This window comes from Chaetodon auriga, chromosome 19, assembly GCF_051107435.1.
Source record: "Chaetodon auriga isolate fChaAug3 chromosome 19, fChaAug3.hap1, whole genome shotgun sequence".
Lineage (NCBI taxonomy): Eukaryota > Metazoa > Chordata > Actinopteri > Chaetodontiformes > Chaetodontidae > Chaetodon > Chaetodon auriga.
In genome coordinates, this window is record NC_135092.1 from 14201509 (window position 1) to 14221637 (window position 20129).

Consider the following 20129-nt stretch of genomic DNA (forward strand, 5'->3'; position numbering starts at 1 on the left):
CCCTTATCACCACATAGTTCATATTTCAAGTAAATGAAACTGGTGACGCCTCAATACGAAAGTAGCGCATTGAAGTGTTAGCCAAAACCACAACCCACTGCATTTCAGATCAGTTGTGGCTCCTACTGTGAAGCGCTACAGCCGACACGTCTTCATGTCTTGCTTTGACACGACAAACAGCCGGATGGAAAAACCCTCCTGGAGGGAGAGTAGCTGTCAGTTTCGTGACAGCTCAGTGTTCAAAAGCTCATTCTCTTGTGTTGCCAATGGACATTTTGTGGACTTTCACACAAGTGAATGATGAGCGTGTGACGTCAAATGAAAATGTCCCCCTAAAAGAGGTCCACTTACTACTTTCTTGAAAGCTTTCAGCTGAGTCTCATGCTGCTCCTCAGTGGAGGCGTTTTCTCATTTGTGTGGGACCTCTATGAAGCACTGAGAGATTGAGTACAGGGGGATCCTTACGCCTGTCTCTGTTTAAGGATGGTCTTTGGCTGAGGAAGACCATGAGATGCAGATGAAAGCTCCAGATAAGTGTGCTAGCAGCGTGGCTTTATGGATGAGACCGTCAGTCTGTTAACTCAATAACTAATGTTTTCATACAATTTAGTACGTCCATGGTCCCCAGAGGATGAATCCCACTGACTTTAATGATCCTCTGACTTTCCTCTCGAGCCGCCATGTAATACCTATGACGATCTCTCACATTTGCCTCTATCACCATCATCAGGTGTATCGTTAGTAACGTCAAATTGTCTAGTTTGGTTTAGAGCTGCAAAACCAAGTCGACTTGAAAAGTAACCCTCAGCTACCTTCACAACGGATGAATTGTTCGTTCCTCCTTCTCATTTTTGAGGAATATGCTGTTATTCTCTCTTTTATGTGATCGTAGACTGGATGTTTTTGGATTTTGGTCTGATGGTTGGACAGAATGTGGCGTTTGAAGACGTTTTCCTGCACTTTGGAAACTGATGGGTATTTTCACTCGATTTCTCAAGAAGATAATCTGCAGTAGAAAACAGTAAAAAGAATATTAATCTGACACTTTGGCAGACTTCTGGCCTTTCAGGGCATGCCTTTTATTTTAGGGGAGTATGAAAATAACGTTAGAGGACAGGACACACGATGGGACAAGGTGGAGCTGCGGTAAAAACAATCGTTGAGAACGTTGGGAGCTGAGGAGAAACTGATTACACAAACATCAAAACATGGAAAATACTGATCAATGGGTGGCGAGAGTCAGCCGATGAACCGACACATTCACACAGGTTTCTGTGGAAAAAAAACAACATGCAGGTACAGCCAGAGTTAGATAATGAGACAACCCACAATCAGACTGAACAGGGTTTTAAAATCAGTCACGTCCGTCCCCGGCAGGGAATCACCAAGGAAAGACAAACATCTACAGGTAAAGTACCTGACGCTTGTGCTGGTTTGACAGCAACTTTTTGAGACCGGTCCTTGAGCGATAACACTGAAGGATCTCGAGGGGGACTACAAGCATGATGGGAAGTAAAGGGGTAACCCGTGTACACACAAACATCTACAGACTGCTGGAGTCCAGAAGACAAAAACAAAGATGAGGCTTTTGAGCTGAGGCAGCAGGAGGTTTGCTCCACTTATGTTTTCTGATTTCATTCTGACTATATGAGCATTTCAGATGATTTTTCTCTCTTTGTTGTTCTTTTAAATGAATAAAATTTCAGCCAAGGTATTCCATGGCACTTCTAAGGTGGACTACACACACATATTATGTCTAAAGTAAAGTTAAATGGTCTTTCAGCCAGCGGTGCACAATCTGTTCTTTTAACAGACTTAAATAAAACCATCATTTTACAGCATGTACAATATTTATTGAACATTATATGTGATTCTTAGTGAACTTAGGCCATATTGAAATCATGATGACCTCCTCAGCACCACCACCTGCATAAAAACATGCAGTATGTATCCTGAAGGGCGTATAAAGTATATAAATATGACTCTGTTGGAGGACGGGTGGTGATTCTGTTTTGACAGACAAGACCAAATGGACAAGTGTCGCCTGGAGACTGGACAAACCTGTCACACGTAATAATTTAGATCTGAGATTCATCCTGATGTCAGAAAGTCGTGACAGAATTAAAGGGCGCAGCTTTGAGCCACACATGGATAAAGGTGTTTAAATACGTTTCTACATAGAACAACAGGCCAAATAACAATTAGCTACGCATACAACATTTTTTTTTGTTCACAGTCATGCTTCACGCTAACTGTTCCTCAACAACTCTTCTAGATTAAACAACTCTGTAATGCTACGTTGATTAGACTAGTGATCAATCATTTCTGGGGCGATGGGATGATTAAAAACCAAGGGAGACTGCAGTCAATGCAGCCAAATGCTGTCTTCCCTTCTCGTGTGAAATGGTTTTGTAATTGTCTGAAAACAGGTTTTATGAAGTGTTCATACTCAACACATCAATTGGATATATCCGTTAATAAGAAAAGACATTTTGTGAAATAATTCTCACTCACAGCACTTCTCTGACGGGCAGAACACGACAGCTGGGATCATAAGGTTTCAACTTTGCGGTACATTTACGCCTCAGGTCCAGGAGTCCTGAGTCTGACCTGTTCAGACGCAAAGTTACAGATAAAAACAGACCAAAAAAAAAAAAGAAAAAACATCTCTTGACAACGTGTTTGGACGTCTGTCTTGTGCATTTTTCTGACAACGTTTCATATCACTCCTGTCAGCAGCGAAACAGAGTCTGTGGTGATTTATGTCCTTTGCTGGTGCAACAGCGCACTCTGTCTAACCCTGAGTCACATCACATCCCGGCTCCTGCTTGCTGAAGACGCCGAGCACTGCTGCGTGTCACAACACCGTGAGCTCAAGCAAAACCACTGACTGTAACCACACTGAACATATACATGGAGTGTATATATAGATTCACATCACAGAGGAAAAAGATCAAGCTTTCCTCTCCCGGCTCCCTCCCGCTGTGACTGTTTCCCAACCTGACTCATGGCTTTCCATTGACACTGCCGGCAGATGTTGAGTTCTTGTTGCGGCTCAGCCAGGATGACAGGAAGCTGCGGGGCCTCGACGGCCGGGCGGGGGCCTGCGACAGGCGGACCATGCGCGGTGAGCGCCATACCTTAATGGTGGAGTCGTCGCTGGCCGACAGCAGCAGCTCCTGGTCGGCAGGGCTGAACGCCACCGAGTTCACCACGTCGTCGTGCGCCAGACGTGCCAGACAGATGTTGTAGTGACGGTCCCAGATGTAACCATGCTTGTCCTCTGCTCCACTGCAGGCAGGAGAGCAGAGAGTCAGTACACAAGAAGAGGACTGAGGATGCTTTACCCCATCACTCACACTGAAACCACAGCAGAAAGGGATTTTTTCATGGTCTTTAAATGTACACATGGACATGTGAGTATGTACAACAGCATGTAGAGCCAGAACATCTTCATAATCAAGACAGTTTTCGTGAGATTTATCCTGCTTCTCTCGAGTTTGATTAGCTCATTAAACTTCGTTGGGTAAAAGAGACAAACTCAGAAGTTGAAAGATTGTATTTTTCTGTTTAATAAGGGAAATAGGTGTAAGAATATTTCCTTTCTTGGCATTTTCTGAGTTTACTGAGCTAAGAGAGCTTCAGGAAGGTATCAAACGGTAATCTTAAATTTACCTTCAGGATAAATTTACCTTCAGGACCGTTGAGTAAGTAAATTACAGGAGCATTGAGATGCTTCTGTTCATACAATATGCCAGCATGGAGACAGATGTTACTCCAACATGAGCAGTCAAATTGCATTAACAAATTTTCCACCATTGCAGTATCACTTCCCTATTCATGCATGATCACTTCATGGCAAAATGCAGGCAAATTAATGGTGATAGCTTCAAGTGTGAAAGCTGCATCTATTCTTGGAGAAACAGACGGCCTCAGTCACGCACCTGGCGACGAAGTCCCTGCTGACGTCGAGGAAGATGAAGAAGCACTCATCGTTGGGCGTGAAGGCTCGGTGAGCGCGCAGACTCCTCCTCTCCTCCCTCAAACTCTTCAGATCGATCACGTGCAGGTCAATCTCCTCGGCAATGGGCGGAGGAGACATGGGGTCGGAGATCACACACCCGGCTGGCCAGGCCCGGCTATTCACGTAAAGGTACCTGATCAATGAAAGGAGTATGTTTAGAGTCATGATGGCATGTGTTGCATTGGCGCACACACACACACACACACACACACACACACACAAAGCTATCTTATTTTCTACATTAAAGCATAATGAATACATCATTTACTAACCTGTGGTCTGGAGAAAGGCCCATACCAATGATGTGTCCATGGATATCAATGACATGGTCCAGGGAATCAAAGAACTCGTCTGAACTCCGCTCTTCCCCCAGTACAGGACCACAAGTGGTCATCTGGTCCGGTTTGATCCGCTTAATACCTGGGCAGGGACAAAGATCCCCACATGAGAGGAGACGTCTGACAGCGCTGTGTGCAATTTTTACCTTTCATGCATTGTGTGTGGATCACACCTGCATCATCACCTGCTTACCTATCTGATGAGGGGAGTATGTAAGGCTGCCGGTGGTGAAGAGTAAGTAAGTTTTGTCCTCTACCTCACTGGGCTCAGAGGGCTCAATTAGGTTGGATTCAGGGGCCTTTGTGTGGGCTCTGCCCATCATCTGAGCCACCTGGGTCTCAATCTCCAGCTCCATGGGCCCCACATTTTTACAACTCTAACAGGCAGGAAGAAAAGCACAAAAAGAGGCAGAATGAACAACAACATTATTATTTCAAAACAGATAAAAACACCTGAGTTTTACACCTCACTCACCTGCAAAACATGGTCCAAGCCTGAGATGGTGGGCTGAGGAAGACGGACAGTGGGGAGGCCGTGACACCTCGCTTCCCTCTGGCGCTCCTCATCCTCCTCTTCTTCCTCACTGCCGGAGGTTCCCAGGTCAAAGAGGAGAGGCTGGTGATGGTGCTGCTGCTGCCCTTTCTGCCTTCGAGCCTGGGACTGAGCCTCGTAGTCCAGCAGCAAGTCCGGGTTGTCATGACGTCGGCAGTGGGCCACCATGACTGTCCGGATGGTGCTGGCATTGATGTTCTGGATCTTGAAAAGGCGCTTAACGACATTGACGTTCTCTGATTCGACATCCTGCGGAGGAATGACATTGTGGAGGACGTATTATTATTATGGATCACTGCCTCCTCCTCCATCTGCACAATGAAAAGATTCTTCCTGACGTGCACTCGGTCCCACCTGGAAGGCTTTATTGAGCCAGAGCACAGAGCAGGACGTCATGTTGCCTATCCAGTGCAGGTTCCCAGAGATCAGGTGAGTCTCATTCAGCCAGCAGCCAAACACATCGTACGGCTTGTTCCTGACGCGCGACAACAGCGTGTAATTCTCTACAGTGCGTTAAGACATGGGGACACACAATAATGAAAAAAGTGCAAACACAAACTCTTTAGTTGTGCATTTTGATTTTAAACATCTCACAGACTGAAAGAAATGCTGAATCAACACCTTCCACAACAGTTTCAATAAAATCTGAACATTATAATACTCATGAAGGAAGGATGTAGTGCAGGGCTGATGTATTAGACTGCATTAGTTACAGCTAGGTGTGCCTAATAATCTGGCAACTGAGTGTAAAGAGGCAGTTTTCAGCACAGAGACGAGTTAGGGGTTTGTTTGCCCTCATTGAAAGTGCCAAAGAAAGGTGATTTACAGAGACGATGAGTGGAATTTACTGCATAATCACAGATGCTTCATACATACATCACGCTTATCAACCCACAGCATCCTTCTTCACACATAGCTGTTGGAAATTGCACCTAAAACACCTTAGTTTGTGGGAGGGGAGACTCCCACGAAAGAATTATTGTGAAAACTAAATATGGCTCAAAGAAACATCAACAGGAAATGATGCCACATGACAGCTGAGGAATTTAATTTAATTTTTTTGGTTCCTACCCAGACTGATGACAGCGATTTCCCCAGACGAGGAGTGGTGCGGGCCCAGATAGACACCAGATACAAGCAGCAGGGTGTCATCAGCGTTGAACTGGGAGAACTGGGTGTAGCCCCAGTTAAACTGACGCATGCTGGAGCTGTGCACCAGCGAGATATTACCATCTGGCCGCTCTGTGTCCCATAGCTGCATACAAGAAGTCAGAAAACTCATTTGGAGGGAAGGTTTCCATGTTTCTCATCAAGTTTTTCTACCAGTATTAATAAAGGCTCAAAATGTCTCAGGATTTATTATAACTGCATCTACATTTTACAAGACATTGCTGTGCACAGTAAGACTGTTCATCCCGTTAAACTGAAAGTTGTTTTTGCAGTCTGAAGGTCAGGTCATTTTGTAGGGCTACTCCTGTTCCTCCTCACACAAAGAGCAGATACCGCAACAGCCCTGCTGCTGGGTTGATGCCCTTCTCTTAAGAATATTAGCAATAGTACTTTTCATTGCACTCCAATTTTTATGGCATTTAGTGTTTTTAGAATCTGCGTAGCAAATGTACATATATGTAGTTGTCTGACTATATACTTTATCTTGGACTTTTTATGCCACTGTTTGCTTTTTTAATACTTGCTGGTTGTAATGACTGAATTTTCCCAGTGTGAGATCAATAAAGCTCTCCTTGTGTAACAGTCGGTCTCATGGTGTCTCCTCCACGTACTTTAGACAGTGCTGGGAGACACAGAAAACCTTCTTGCGACCGCACACATAAATGTGCAATCCAGGAGGAGCTCGACTAACTGTGTCCTAATGCTACCAGTAGTGACAAGGAAATGAACAGAAGACAAAACCTGAGAAAAATCAGTCAGGAAAGACAAGGAGAGAGCAACTGTCCGTGGCCACCACATGCAGACCCATTTCCTTTGTGGGGGTTATATTGACTTTGCCTCTCCATTGCACCTGTTGTCACTTTCGTTTGCACCACAGCAGGTGTGACTGAGTCACAATCACTCTGCCTTAAATGGGCAGATTGATATCCCTGAAGTTTAACTTGGTGTTATACTGTGATGATTAAGTGTTCCCTTAATTTTTTTGAGCAGTGCATTTGATCAAAATTCACGACTTGCTTGCTTTCTATTCTACACTATGTATAGGTAACGCTTCAATATCAAAATTATACAGAACGAGCACAGAAAACAGGTTCCAACATTTAAGAACAAAAATATGATTGAAAAAAAGATCTAATATTCTGATAAAACCCCTAAAAAGTGCTTAGAACCTGTGAAGAAAAACATCAGTGTCTCTATTCACGTTTAATAAGAAAGTGTCAAAAAGATAATCATATCATGTGAGAGTTTCTTAATCAGTCATTTAAACACACGTGACTGCAGTATGAGTGCCACTGTGTTGAGCAGTCATGTTTTGACCTGTCTGAGTTCACCCGCCGGAGCTCGCTTTGGCCCTGAACTGTGGGCTATAGAGCAGGTCGACCAGCAAACCAGGGAAAAGAAAAGCCCTTCAGTTAGCTACGTAACCAAATGCTAAACACAGTCAACTATCACGCTGGCAGAAAGTAAGAAAATACAACCCAAGATGAAAGCAACCGCCATAATCTTTTAATCCCTACCTTAACAGTGCAGTCTTTGGAGCAGGAGGAGAACCGGTGACCCCTGTGAGAAAAAGCCAGGTGGAGGACTTGGTCACTGTGCTCTCTCAGCGTCTGAACCTCCACACAGGGGATACAGTCAAACAGACGTTTGAACTCCCTGTACCACGAAACCGCCGCTGCGCAAACGTAGATTAGGAGTTATTAAAGGCTGAAATCGCTCTAAACATCCATACACAAAGCTGGTATCAGTGTGATATGATTAGAATTGTTTACCTGGGTGTCGAGGTACAGAGCGTGGTATGCGGTAGTAGCTGTAGAACAGCTCCCTCCAAAGAAACTCATCTCTGGAGACAGCCAGCCACTGTCTGCAGGTCAGACCAGCTCTCAGCACGGCATCATGGGGCAGACGCAGGAAGATCTCCAACACCAGGCTGTCTGGCAGAACTGGGCCACACTCCATCCTAACATCCTGAGTAGCACACACACAGTATGAGGAACATGGCTGTGATGTTACGTGAAAACAGCTTCAACACTTTAACATACATTTTGTGTTTTTATGGCTGCAGTGGTTTGACAAAAATTAGCTGCACAGCTTGTATTTATAGTATCTGACCAACTGATGTGTCGCCATTTAGTAAAGGATCAAGGCGTTTTCACACTGCTTCTTCGACTGATAGTCAATAGAAAGATGATGTATACCAGCTCAGAAGATACATGACAATTAAGAAGAAAAGACCTGAAACTAGTCATTTTATTTTGCCCTGTGCACCCATAAATAACATGAGGCCCCACCATTACTGGGACTAATTTGAGCCTGACAGCTGTGAGCTGTTACACTGGTGTGTGCTACAATGCACAGACAGCACTGAGCTGTGTTCAGCCACACAAGTCTGCAGCTAACAGAGGAGCTCATTAACGTTATCATCATTACGTTTGACATGTCAGTGCATCCACATCCTCATGGACACTGGACTTAATGACTAGCCATTTGGTTAGCCATCAAAGGGCAGAGTGAAAAGAGGTATTTATGATGTATGCTGCTGGAGCAGAGCCATGTTAGCCTGGTACAGACATGTCATTCCCATTCAAGGTGGGCCGGCAAATGCTCCAGCATTTGGTTTTATTTTACTAGTATTATTTTTTTTTTTTACATCATCAATCCATTTTTGGACCAGTAAACATGAGGGTAATGGGACTGGGCAGGTAAGCAGCACATTAGCTCAGACATCTGCTATGTGATGTCTGCACACTCATCTGTTCTCTACATTCATTTGCATTGTGGATATAGTGTGTTTATTTGAATTTATGTCCCTTCAATTATTTTGGGTGAAGCCAAACAAAATTGAGCTCCTTTTCAAGAAAAGAGGCAGTAGCGTAGAAGCTGGTGCGGAAGTGAGTGAATAACCATAACAACACAAATAACTGGCATGACAATCTCTAAATAAACGTACAGTATTTGCCCTGATTCTAAGTGGGAGATGAACTAGCAAAACTGACTCAGTGAAGTTTTAAAATAATCCCCCCAGGACCCCCCTCTGAATACTGGCTTGAATGACACCCCTGGCGTGGTATTTCCTCAATTACACGCTAACACAATCTAACCGCTAACAACATCACATTGTCAATTTCATGTTAACTTAACGTGCTAGAAGCAAGTCAGTACCGTTATCTAACATCGCGGCTAACTGTGTCAGCTCTTCTTTGCAGAACCACCCGTCATGTGAAGATGACCTAACATGGACATTTTTGTCGCTGTGCGTAAAATCCACAACAAGTTGCTGTGGTCACAGTGAAAGCAGACTGTCGAGGACTCATTCTGACCTGTGCAATATTAACCTGCTAAAGATCTGACAACTAGCGGAAGTTTTTGTATGTTAGGTCGCGAAATGAATAAGAGCTTAGTTTACAGCTATGCTAGCAGTCTATGAAGCTAACGTTAAGCTAGCTAACTATTAACAAACCAGCTAGCCGTTAGCTGACGTTTGTTTTCAACTTTTAGCTACATCTGGCGACATTTATTTCTAACAATTAGCGGTTACTTTTATGAACAAAGGCTTTCATTGCATGAGTTAATCAGCTTGGCTCATTCCAAAATTGTTGACATAAACTGTGACCCACCTGCTGGATCAGAGTATGTTGGAGAGAAAATCAAGGGACTAGTTAGCTAGCGCTAATGGCTAGCCACTGAAAAATGACAACAATCCTCCAGTGGGGCTGAATCTTAAAGGCTCTACTAACAGATAACAACACAATCGCTCCAGCAAGGCAAAATCAATCGATTCTGATGTAATAGGGAGCAATATGTTTTTCTTCAAATTGTGACTGACTGATGTATTAGATCTTTTATTGTTAAAAAAGGCAAGTTTCTGATGAGGGACTCAAGGGAAACTAGATTTAGTGACGCGTTTATGAAATAGGAATAGAATAACTATCTTTTTTTTTTTTCTTCACACATATTATGATTATAGCAATGATGATGATGATGATTGAAAAGTAATTGTGATAACCTCTTTGCAGCAATTCCTCGCAAAAGCATTTACTTATTTGCCAAATTAAAATGTTTTGTTTATTGTTTTCTTTATTATTACAACATGATTTCAACTTCCAGGTTTATGCTAAGATGGTGAAAATTGCAGATTGAGAAGAACAAACTGATATTTTAAAATGTTCATAAAAAATAATACGATTGCTTTGTTACCATATTTCTCTACCTAAATAGTTCCTTACAAAAACTTACAAATGTACATCCAAGTCTGAGCATATATGATTATTTAGTTGAAAAATTCCCTTATCGTAGATTTATACAGTTCTTATCTTAATTATTGTCAGTGGCTATATCTCATGTTCGCCTTTTTCATGTCAATGAAGTAAACATGCAATGAAAAAAATATGTAAAAAAACAAAAAAAACAAAAACAAAAACACAACAGTAACATTATACTTCCTGTATCTGTGTGGGGGCTCTCTGTTCGCCACCGCCGCCATCAGTGAGCATCAGCCATTGGAGCACTGGAGTCTCTGATCTGGAAAACACTGTGTCACTGGCTTGCAGTGCCAGTGCACAAACATCACTACACTGACCACAAAGGATCAGATGAGCTGGACTTCAGCTTTAAAGAAAACATTAAAGTGGAACAATGCTGTGACTGCTGTTCTCTGGTAAGTAGTAAAACCTTCTGAGACGCATTTATAGCGAGTCTTTAATCAGACAGTGATGTCGCAAACAGGTTTTCATAGATAGAATTAATTCCACCCAGCCTTGTTCTTTCCACTGTGTTGAGAAACAAGTTCTAATGAAGACTTGAGACATGAAAAATCCATAGTACAGTAGGACTGTGTGTAGAATGGAGCATGTTAAACCTGATAGGGCTGGGATCAGGTTACCTAACACAACATTACCTCAGCAGAAAAGACTTGTGGCTGATGCTACAAACAGATAAAAGAATCCTCTGTGTTTCACATTGTCTTCCATGAGCCCTGCGCAATGCCGCTGAGTGGATAATGTCCTGCTGTGGCTCCTCAAAGAGGAACAGGACAGCAGCAGGATGTCTGAACCAGTGTAAAGGTGCTGCTCATCTGAGTGAAGCTGGACAATTTGAAATAATGATCTGCGTCACTCTGATGTCTGAATCATGTTGTTTTCCTCACTGTGCAGGGCAGAACGTGTGGACAGTCTGTGATGAAACAGCATCCAGTCCAAATCCCTAATTCCTCCCAGCAGAGTGGACAGAAGAGATGCCCACATTCCTCCAGCACCTTCTTCCTCTCTGACACATATTTGCTTGCAGCATATTGATCTGTGATTGCTCTGTGCTTGTGACAATGATGACTTGTCTGAAAAGTCCTTGATGGGAAGTTGGATAATGTCTGACAGATGACAAGTGCAGCAGTGGCTCAGAAGTGGCTTACAGACACCTGCATGTACGAAACATTTAAAGGTAGAAACGCAATGTGTTCAGCATGGCAAATGAATCCACTCAAGTAAACAGATGGTTGGAAAGTTCATGTCTGTGTCATCCAACTGTCCTAACGCAGTTCGTCCAGGAGACGGCCTACTTTTCTCTTACAAGACTTTCTTTTTCTGGGTACGTGGCGCCATCATGTGGAAGACAAAATCACTGCAGGCAACGATTACTTAATGACTTAGAGACAGACATTGGGTCACGAAGAGCAAACAATATAAAACAGTAAAATAGTCACAGCACAGAAGAGAATACTAGATAAAAGCACATTTTCAAAGATTGCACCTCACTGACGTGCTTTCTTTCTTCTTTTATGTACATGAAACTGTTTTAATGAAGGCAGAATAGGATAGAATACAACTTTATTGTCCAAAGAGGTGGAAAATTATCGTTGGCCTGTCTGTCAGTTCATTAAAACATCACAACATACAGCCACATTCACCACGTAAAGCACCTGTGTCTTACCTATGTTGTGTTCTACCCTGCCTGCCACTAATGTGTACTGGGAAAGTCTAAATCCCCTGTGATGCAGGAGTTTATAGAGTTATAACTTTCTTTATGGATTTCTCAGAAAAAATCATAACTGACCTGCTGATATGACCAACAAAAACAAGCCATTCAATTATTTGGCAAAGTGTGTGTTTCTTTTTCTTAATAAAAGTGTTTAAGTGATCAGCTCATAGGCAGGATTCCCATTTTTAATCAAAACTTGATGTTGCACCTTCAAGAAAAAATCCTCAGATCTTTGTTATGAGTAAACTATCAGAACAGGTCAGAGGTCAGACCTCTGCAATTCAAAATCACCACACTGAACAGCACAAAATGTGCTGGGAGCCTTTAAAGCAGCAACAGGTGTTCCAGTAGTCATGTGTAATATCATATCATATTTATTTTAATAGAAGAAAGCACAAATGTATTTACACTCACATGTACAGTAGCATACAATACAATTTTACAATTACACAATAGTATAGTATACAGTCTGTGCAAGGTTAAAGTGACATTATCAGTTTACAGTGTGGAACGATGCAGCTGAATCATTGTACACCGGTGTCCCTTAGTTTCGACTTACTGATTCAGATCTCTGACTATTGTTTGAAAGTACTTTTCATCCTGAGCTGGTGAGGCTGTGATGCAAAATAAACATAGTGTAGAAATGTAGGAAACAAAGTCTGACATTTGTAGTGATATATGACATTTAATCGTGTTCAAAGATTACACAGAGAAGCATTACTAACAAATTATTTGTAAAATTTGTTGTTTTTTCAGCCTCCAGAAATGCAGGCAATCATTTAAACATTACATCTCTCTGCTGGAATTTTCCTCAGATGATGACCAGAGAAACAAGCAATACAAATAAGGCAACAATGTCTTAATGAGATGTTTTACTAGCACATCGACTCGTTGATTTCCTTGATGAGGGCCTCTCTCATCAGGATCTTCTCTCTGTACAGCTATGAGCTAAAGTGCAATGTTGTTCTGCGCGACTGTCCCTCCGAGTGTCTGTCATCATAGCACCATGGTGGGAATGTGGTGCACCAGGGGCATCTGGTGCTGGTGGGGCATGGCCGTCATCTGTGGCGGAGGTGGGGACACTTGGGACTGCACGTCGGTGGCGTGCGTCACCGGTTTGTGCCGTGCGCTCTTCTGGTGCGCCCTCAGGCCCGCCAGCTGCGAGTAGGCGCTCTGACAGACGTGACACTTGTAGGGCCGCTCGCCGGTGTGCAGCCGGACGTGGTTCCGGAGCGTGGACGACTGGCTGAAGCGGCGGTTGCAGAAGCGGCAGACGAAGGGCTTGTCCAGAGTGTGGATGCGCATGTGGGAGCGCAGGTTGCTGCGGGAGTTGAAGCCGCGGTGGCAAATGACGCAGCGCATCCGGCCGGCCGTGATGGAGGCGGATGGAGAGCAAGAGGAAGAGCCGTCACAGGGATGAGACTCGTCTGGGAGAGGAAACGAAGAGGAGGGTGGTGAGTTCAAAGCCAAACAACTGCTGCTCAGAGGTTTACCTGCGCTTTCAGAAATCTACACTTTCAACCACGATGAAATACACTGGCAATGAAAACATTCGGTAACATGTTGATCCGTCAAACGACTCACCATTCCTGGTTTTCTTCTGCTGTTCTTCATCTGTGCCTGGAACTCCAGGAATCCCCAGGAATGTGTTGTGAGTGTTTCCATACCAGACTAGAAGCTCCTGGTCTGGTGGGATGGTCTGAGGAAGAAAGGGAAAAGGGCAAAGGTCAGCTAACCAGTACGTGATTTCAGTTTGCGGCTCTGTGACTCCTGCAACTTGATAATCAACCTAGCCGAATTAAAGGAATGTACTACACATAGTTGTCACCCCTTTGGCCAGCAGGTGGCGCTGTTCTGAGGGACGTTTACATTCTTGGTGGCCGTCTATAAAATCCCATAGAGCCACAGAAGGCCTAGTCCATGTATACACACCCACAGTATTACTTTTGCAGCTGCTGAACAGACAAACTTGGAGTTCATCCTCACCTCCACCGCTTTGTAGAAGATGCTGCTGCCGATCTGCACCACCTCCAAGTTTTGCTCCTGTTCATTCCGGGCGCACTTTATGTAAGTCATCCAGCTGCGCTGGTCCTCCTGGCTGGCGTCGATGAAGTAGCGCACCGTGCCGTCTTCGTTGAACACCTGAGTGCACACAGCAGCAAGGAAAACCAGGTCAATACTGCAACACGGCAAGGAAGTTCTATAACACTGACTGAGGGGTCGAGTCTCTGGATAACAGTGGCCACGTGGGCTGCACATCCTGACATAATCAGCAGCATCTTAAAGGTTTTTCCCCTCAGGCTGAATAAACGAAGTGGATGAAGTCTCACCTCCCACATGAGGTTGTTATTCTTGAGCAGGTCCACGTGCTCAGGGGACAGGACTCTCCCTGTGAAAGGGCCCATCTCGGTTCCTGCTTTGATCCAAGTCTTTGAGAAGATGCCCAGACCCTCTCCAGGGATTGAGCTCTGGGCGATGATCACTTCACTGGGCAGCACCAGGCTGGACAGCTTCTGCACCTCTGCAACCACAAAAGAAGAAGCGTGAGCATGAAAGATGGAAGCGAGAGGAGTGACAAGGCTTCGAGACCGTGCATCTGTGTCTTCAAGTAGATTTGTAAAAATGGTTGTAGAAGTGCACAAAAATCCAGCCTAATTCAGATAAAGTAGGAAAGTTGTGGTCAAAGAGTTGTTCCAAAGCGCCTCATGCAACAGGATTGTTGGAAAAGGCCTGAAAGCAGCAAATGGACTGGATCTTATTTTAGTCACGAAATATTAAGCTACACCTGATCCTCCGTTTAATTCGATTATCTGGTTGAATTGAAAGTTTTTGTTGTGCACAGAAACCCCCTTGGAAAGCATTTTCATCCGCATCAAAAAGAGAAAAAAAAGAAGAAAAAAATCTTGCGCTTCTTTAATGTCAAAATCAAAGATTTTTTTTTTTAATTTGAGGCTGTGAAAAAAAAGCCCGGCCGAATAGGGGTTAAATGGTCCTCTATTGCCCAGGGTCCAGCAATTTGTCATGCTTCAGATGTGATATTCATTAAAGTTTACTGGAAAAGAAACGGCTAATTCCAAATTCATTATCCTTTTAAGAACTTTGTAGCAATAAATTTGCGCTGAATGAAACGAGGACTTGTTTAAAAGACTCAGGAATTTCTGCAACAAAAAAATGGAAAGGCGATTAGATGGTTGACATGCAATGAATAGCATTAGATTTAGCCTTCACGGTGCATTATGCGAGGAACAGCAAATCTTTTAAGGAGAGAGAAAGAGAAAAGCTCCGGAGCCCCATAGCTGCCAAGAGAGGAAAAGAGACTGTCCGGAGATTGATGAATGCGGGATAAAAACCCGGGACATCTCAAAGAAAGGAAACCTTTCTCTCCTCGAGGTTTAAGTGGAAACTTTCCCAGGTCAAGCACAAAGTTAACCAAATGAATTTAATGCCCTGCGTCTTTCAATCAGCGGCACTTACACGCCTAACAAGCCTCCAAACGCGGGGTCTCAAAGCTCCGAAAGGGTTAACGTGTTAAATGGCTCGAAATAAAAGCAGCAAAAAGAGGGAAAATGCAGAAAAAAAGCAACAAGTTAGTCAGAAAAACTCTGGGAAATCCGAGTTTGAGAGTGACATTTCTTTTAGTGGATCTTGTGGAAATTATATGTGATGATATTATTGTGACAAAATGCCCAAATTCAGCTGTCAGTGGAAATAAAGGAATTTTCCTCCTGAATGTCAGTAATGCACCTTTGTAGAAAACTGCATTCAATCTAATCAGCACGTTCTTTATATAAAATATTTATTTTAATCAAAACTATCATGAAATCATGATTTTTATGCCCATAAAACCGCATTAGGCTGAAATAAAACCCCCAAAATCACAAAAAAAAAGGGTTGCAAACCCACAATTAAAAGCGTGCAAACATGCGCAACAATATGACAAAACAGTGATGATTAAACTGAAATAAAATAGTCCCTCAGTGACCCAGCGCGTCAGCCTACCTCCAGCGAAGGACTGAGCCAGCACCTCGGCGGTGAAGGCGGTCTTGGGGCTGCCGCTCTGCCGCTCCTCCGCCAGGTGTTCGCCCAGCACGTTCCTCCACCTGCCGTACAGGAAGCTGTGCAGGATGTCCGAGGTGATCACGTCTGACAGCGAGCGGCTCGGACACTTAAATCCAGACTTGAGAGCCAAAGCGTCGGCGGGTAGCACGGAGCCCATGATGCGACACGCCAACGGAGGAGCAAAAAAAAACAAGAGGAAAAAAAACTTGAAATGCGGCGCAGATGCGAGCGGAGCGGCAAATAAAGAAGAAGAAGAAGAAGAAGTGGACACCAAGAGCAGCTCCTCAGTCCGTCCTCCCGCTCCAGACTGTCTGTGCGTAAAGCTGCCCTGCCTGGCTGTGGGGGTCTCTTTATATAAGTGGCTGGTGTGACCCCTGTCTAATTACTTATTAATGACACACCCCTCACCGCGTGGACCTGCCTGCTGCACCGCCACCAGCCAGCAGAGAGAGAGGAAGAGTGGCCAAAACTTTATTTTAGTCATCATCTGCACTTAAAGCTCAACATTTAATCCGCGCAATGTCTGCGCACAGCTGCGCGTGCATCCTGAAAACGACTATAAATACATTAAAAAAAGGGGTTTTAAGATTTAAAACCTGCAAAAAAAAAAAAAAGCGCAAATAATTAAACGCTGCAGCCAGTAGCGCCTGTGTGAATTAAAACAATGCTCATGCTTGATTAAAAATAACGCACCCAGATGAAAACACAGAGAATAAAGCAAACACTTGCGCGCGGTGCAGCCTGAGTGTCCGCTGAAGTGGGTCAGTGAGTCTGGGAGTCGCTCGCACGTTTTTTTCTCAGGCATTTCGTATTCATGCGGTGGTGATATTAATTTTTTTTGTGTGCGCACTTTAGCGCGGGAATAACAAGAATGGAAACAAGCTCGACGTGGCTTTTTCTTCTTCTTCTTCTTCTGCTTCTTTTTTTTTTTTTTTTTACAGCATTGTTCGCATGCAAAAAATGCAAAGCTGCTTTGACGTGGTTCACTTTTTCAAGCCCTTGTTGAGGTAAGCGGTTTAATATTCATGGATGTTCGGAGCCCCCTCGGTATTGTGACAACGTTTAGATGAGTATATACGAGCCTTTTCTTCTCTATAGTCGCAGTCCTCTGTGGTTTTTCCTCTCTCGCCTATTTTTCGGGCTTGATGGACTGGGGCTAAATGGGCAGTTTTCCTTCTTTTCCAGCAGAGAGGACATCTTTATTCCATCCCCGGCTCACAGGTTTCCTATTCAGCTCCCCTCCAAGTAATGTCAGGGCCCTGAAAAGTGCTGCTAATCAATCTTTCATGGTGTTTTGAGGGCAATTTGACATCCATGCACTCCTCTTTTCACTCCAACAACTACAAGGGGATTGTCCGAAAAAAAAAAAAAAAAATAGCCAAGTGGTGCTCTCTCTCCCTCTCTCTCTCTGGAGGAATATGGCAATGTAATGGGAAAAGAAGATATGGCAACTAAATACAATAGTGGATTTCTTTTTTCTTTTTTCTTTTTTTTTTTTGTGTGTGTGAGCTGCAGAGATAGTGAAAAGGCAAGGTGAGTGACAGGGCACGAAAAAAGATTACTGTGAAACAGCTGCTTTTTATGAGCGGGCCCCTCCTACATTTGTCTCCCTTTTCCCAGATGAAATTTCTCTGCTCTTTCAATGGGATTCTTTCTCATCTAGATTGATTTACATTTATAGCATTCATCGCACAAATCCGAGGTAAATGGCGGGGACAGGGGGGCGGGGCCGCTTCTTTATTAAAGAGGAATTAAATGAATTGAACTGGGGTAACGCATGGATTTGATTTGCTTATTTATGCATTAACCTATGGCATTATGTGGAGCTGGTAAAGCCGCGGGCATGTCAGCAATAGCAAATCATCCTGCTTAGCTGTTCCATTGTAAAACAATTTAAGCTTTTATTCTGTCCATTTAAAGCTTATCAATTTAATGTGGATGATTGACAATTATTGCACAAAGAATGCGGTAATTGTTTTATTTCAAAGAGCTGCTGGGAAACCTATCAAAGAAAAGCGTTTGTTTGTGGATAAATAGCGGAGTTTACGCCTATCAGGAGAGAAACCAGCAGCCTGAAGGAAAAGTGGACAAAACAGAGCCGATCGTCTTAAAATAGTACATTTCAGCTTTAATGATCAGTTATGAGAGAGAATAAGAGCGTAAACTTTTGCTCGAAAAATCAGAATTTATCCCACAAAAAAAAAAAAAAAAAAAAAGGTGAGATATCCTGCTGAAAAAATAACTCCCATTAAAACACACGTTCACTGACTCAGATTTCAGGCCTGCTGCAGGGAAGACACACTCAAGCGCACACACACACACGCGCACACGCACACGCACACACACACACACACACACACACACACACACACACACACACACACGCTCCTGCAAACTGCTGCCGTCCAACCAGCTGGGAGAAAAGAGTGGAGGGTCTCTGGGGATCCTCCGCAGGGTCATTAAAAACAGATTAAGGTAGCTGCCACAGTGTGGAGGATACTGAAGATCGGCTCATCTGTTGCAAAGGTGAGAGAGGTGCAGTCCCTCCTCACCCCCCCAGTAAAGGAGCTTTTTTTTTTTTCTCCCCCCTCCTCTCTCGTTGGACCGGACAGGGGGAGTCAGGACACCTGCTTGATGTGGAGGAGCTGAAAGTGTGTGTGTGTGAGTTACTCAGTAAAGAAAACTTTGTCCACGCATGGCTGAAATATTAAATTAGACAAGTCGATTCACCTCAAATATTAGGAAATGAATAATGATCCAGTTTAATGGGAAACAACACACTCTGTCTGCTTTAGAGTCCTTGTAGTTTCTTTCTCTGCACCAGAGGAGGAAAGTAACTGAGTACATTTACTCCAGTACTTTGCTTAGGTACAATTCTGACTTAGTGTACTTGTATATTGCTGCTTTATACTTCACCACATTTATCTGACAACTTTAGTTACTGTGCCAATTCAAATTACCAATACAAAACATAATAAACTAATCAATGATGCATTTTACTAAACATTTAAATACTTCTCTTTTAAGTACAATCACAACAGATCAATAAAAACCATTCACTGCTATAAATAGGAGTTTTTCAAAGGGGATGCAGTGAAGGGGCCTTCACTGGCGAAGAAGTACTTTTCTGAAGAAAATGAGATATGACAATGTAAAATGTACCCATTACATTTAAAATTTTACTTTAGTGACAGTTCAGAAGTGCGATCACATGAATGTCTTTATGCATGTGAAGTGAGAGCAGGCTATTCACTGTGCAGGATGGCTCCTTTCATCGTGTTCTACTACTGTTTTATTGATTCTGCTGCCTTAAAACGCATCAGCAGTATTTTAATGTTGGTCGAGGCGAACCTCATTTTATCTGCATCCTGCTGTTGGTTTAATCTGTAACAGTGCATCATATTTCAGAAGCTGATCATATGTTTTGGAACCAACATTTTAACATTTCAAAAGTTCATTTCCAGACAGTCTGAATCTGAATATCATACATACAAAATAACAAAAATCAGATGAGTATTATTCGTCAGCGACAGCTTTTTCAAATGTATTGTGTTAATTTTTCTGGTGCAAGAAGAGTTTTTTGGCTCATTTGGTCATTTTTGAAGTCACAGACTGTGTTGACATTATATTTAATTGCATTATATTGAAAGGTTTAGCTAACATTCAAGGACATTTAGCACAAAATCACAACTTTGCCTCAAAGGGCTTCACAGTCTGTACAACACCAACTGTTCACGTCACATTCCCACGAAAGTGAGGGTTCAAATGTTGCAGCATTAAATAACCCCTAAAGGAGAAAAGTGTGTTCAAGAACGGCCTTTACTGATGACAATGTGCCTCTCAACCTCAGTCTGCGAGTGATCCGGGAACAACTAAATTATTAGACGGCCACAAAGGACCACCAGGTCAGAAGTGTCCTCGGGGACGGCGTGTTTAAAAAAAAGGAAGAGGATCAAAATCAAGGGCTGGATTTGGAAACAGCTGCACCGCATCAATGCAGGGGCCGTGCAGG

The 20129-nt window shown here is 43.4% G+C and overlaps 2 protein-coding genes across 2 annotated transcripts; both read right to left on the reverse strand.

The window, feature by feature from the left end:
• Positions 1 to 910: 910 nt before the first annotated feature.
• Positions 911 to 9783, reverse strand: fbxw5 (F-box and WD repeat domain containing 5). Its single transcript, XM_076757680.1, has 10 exons — positions 9703 to 9783; positions 7858 to 8053; positions 7603 to 7760; positions 5987 to 6170; positions 5270 to 5418; positions 4838 to 5164; positions 4556 to 4739; positions 4297 to 4444; positions 3945 to 4157; positions 911 to 3291 (listed from the first exon to the last, which is right to left on the reverse strand). The coding sequence occupies exons 2-10, from the start codon at positions 8042 to 8044 to the stop codon at positions 3006 to 3008; spliced, it is 1836 nt and encodes a 611-aa protein (XP_076613795.1). The 5' UTR covers positions 8045 to 8053; positions 9703 to 9783; the 3' UTR covers positions 911 to 3005.
• Positions 9784 to 12410: 2627 nt separating this feature from the next.
• On the reverse strand, positions 12411 to 16451 carry prdm12a (PR domain containing 12a). Its single transcript, XM_076758727.1, has 5 exons — positions 16058 to 16451; positions 14389 to 14579; positions 14045 to 14200; positions 13643 to 13757; positions 12411 to 13485 (listed from the first exon to the last, which is right to left on the reverse strand). The coding sequence occupies exons 1-5, from the start codon at positions 16272 to 16274 to the stop codon at positions 13055 to 13057; spliced, it is 1110 nt and encodes a 369-aa protein (XP_076614842.1). The 5' UTR covers positions 16275 to 16451; the 3' UTR covers positions 12411 to 13054.
• Positions 16452 to 20129: the final 3678 nt, after the last annotated feature.

Bases quoted from the DNA above. Each gene is read 5' to 3' on its own strand.
- fbxw5 (XM_076757680.1), bottom strand. From the start codon at position 8,044: ATGGAGTGTGGCCCAGTTCTGCCAGACAGCCTGGTGTTGGAGATCTTC. The intron at 5,419-5,986 runs GTAGGAACCAAA...AACGCACTGTAG, and splicing joins AATCGCTGTCATCAGTCTGG to AGAATTACACGCTGTTGTCG. The intron at 4,158-4,296 runs GTTAGTAAATGA...TTCATTGATCAG, and splicing joins GGCCTTTCTCCAGACCACAG to GTACCTTTACGTGAATAGCC.
- prdm12a (XM_076758727.1), bottom strand. From the start codon at position 16,274: ATGGGCTCCGTGCTACCCGCCGACGCTTTGGCTCTCAAGTCTGGATTT. The intron at 14,201-14,388 runs GTGAGACTTCAT...GTGTGCACTCAG, and splicing joins ATAACAACCTCATGTGGGAG to GTGTTCAACGAAGACGGCAC. The intron at 13,758-14,044 runs GTGAGGATGAAC...TTTCTTCCTCAG, and splicing joins TCTTCTACAAAGCGGTGGAG to ACCATCCCACCAGACCAGGA.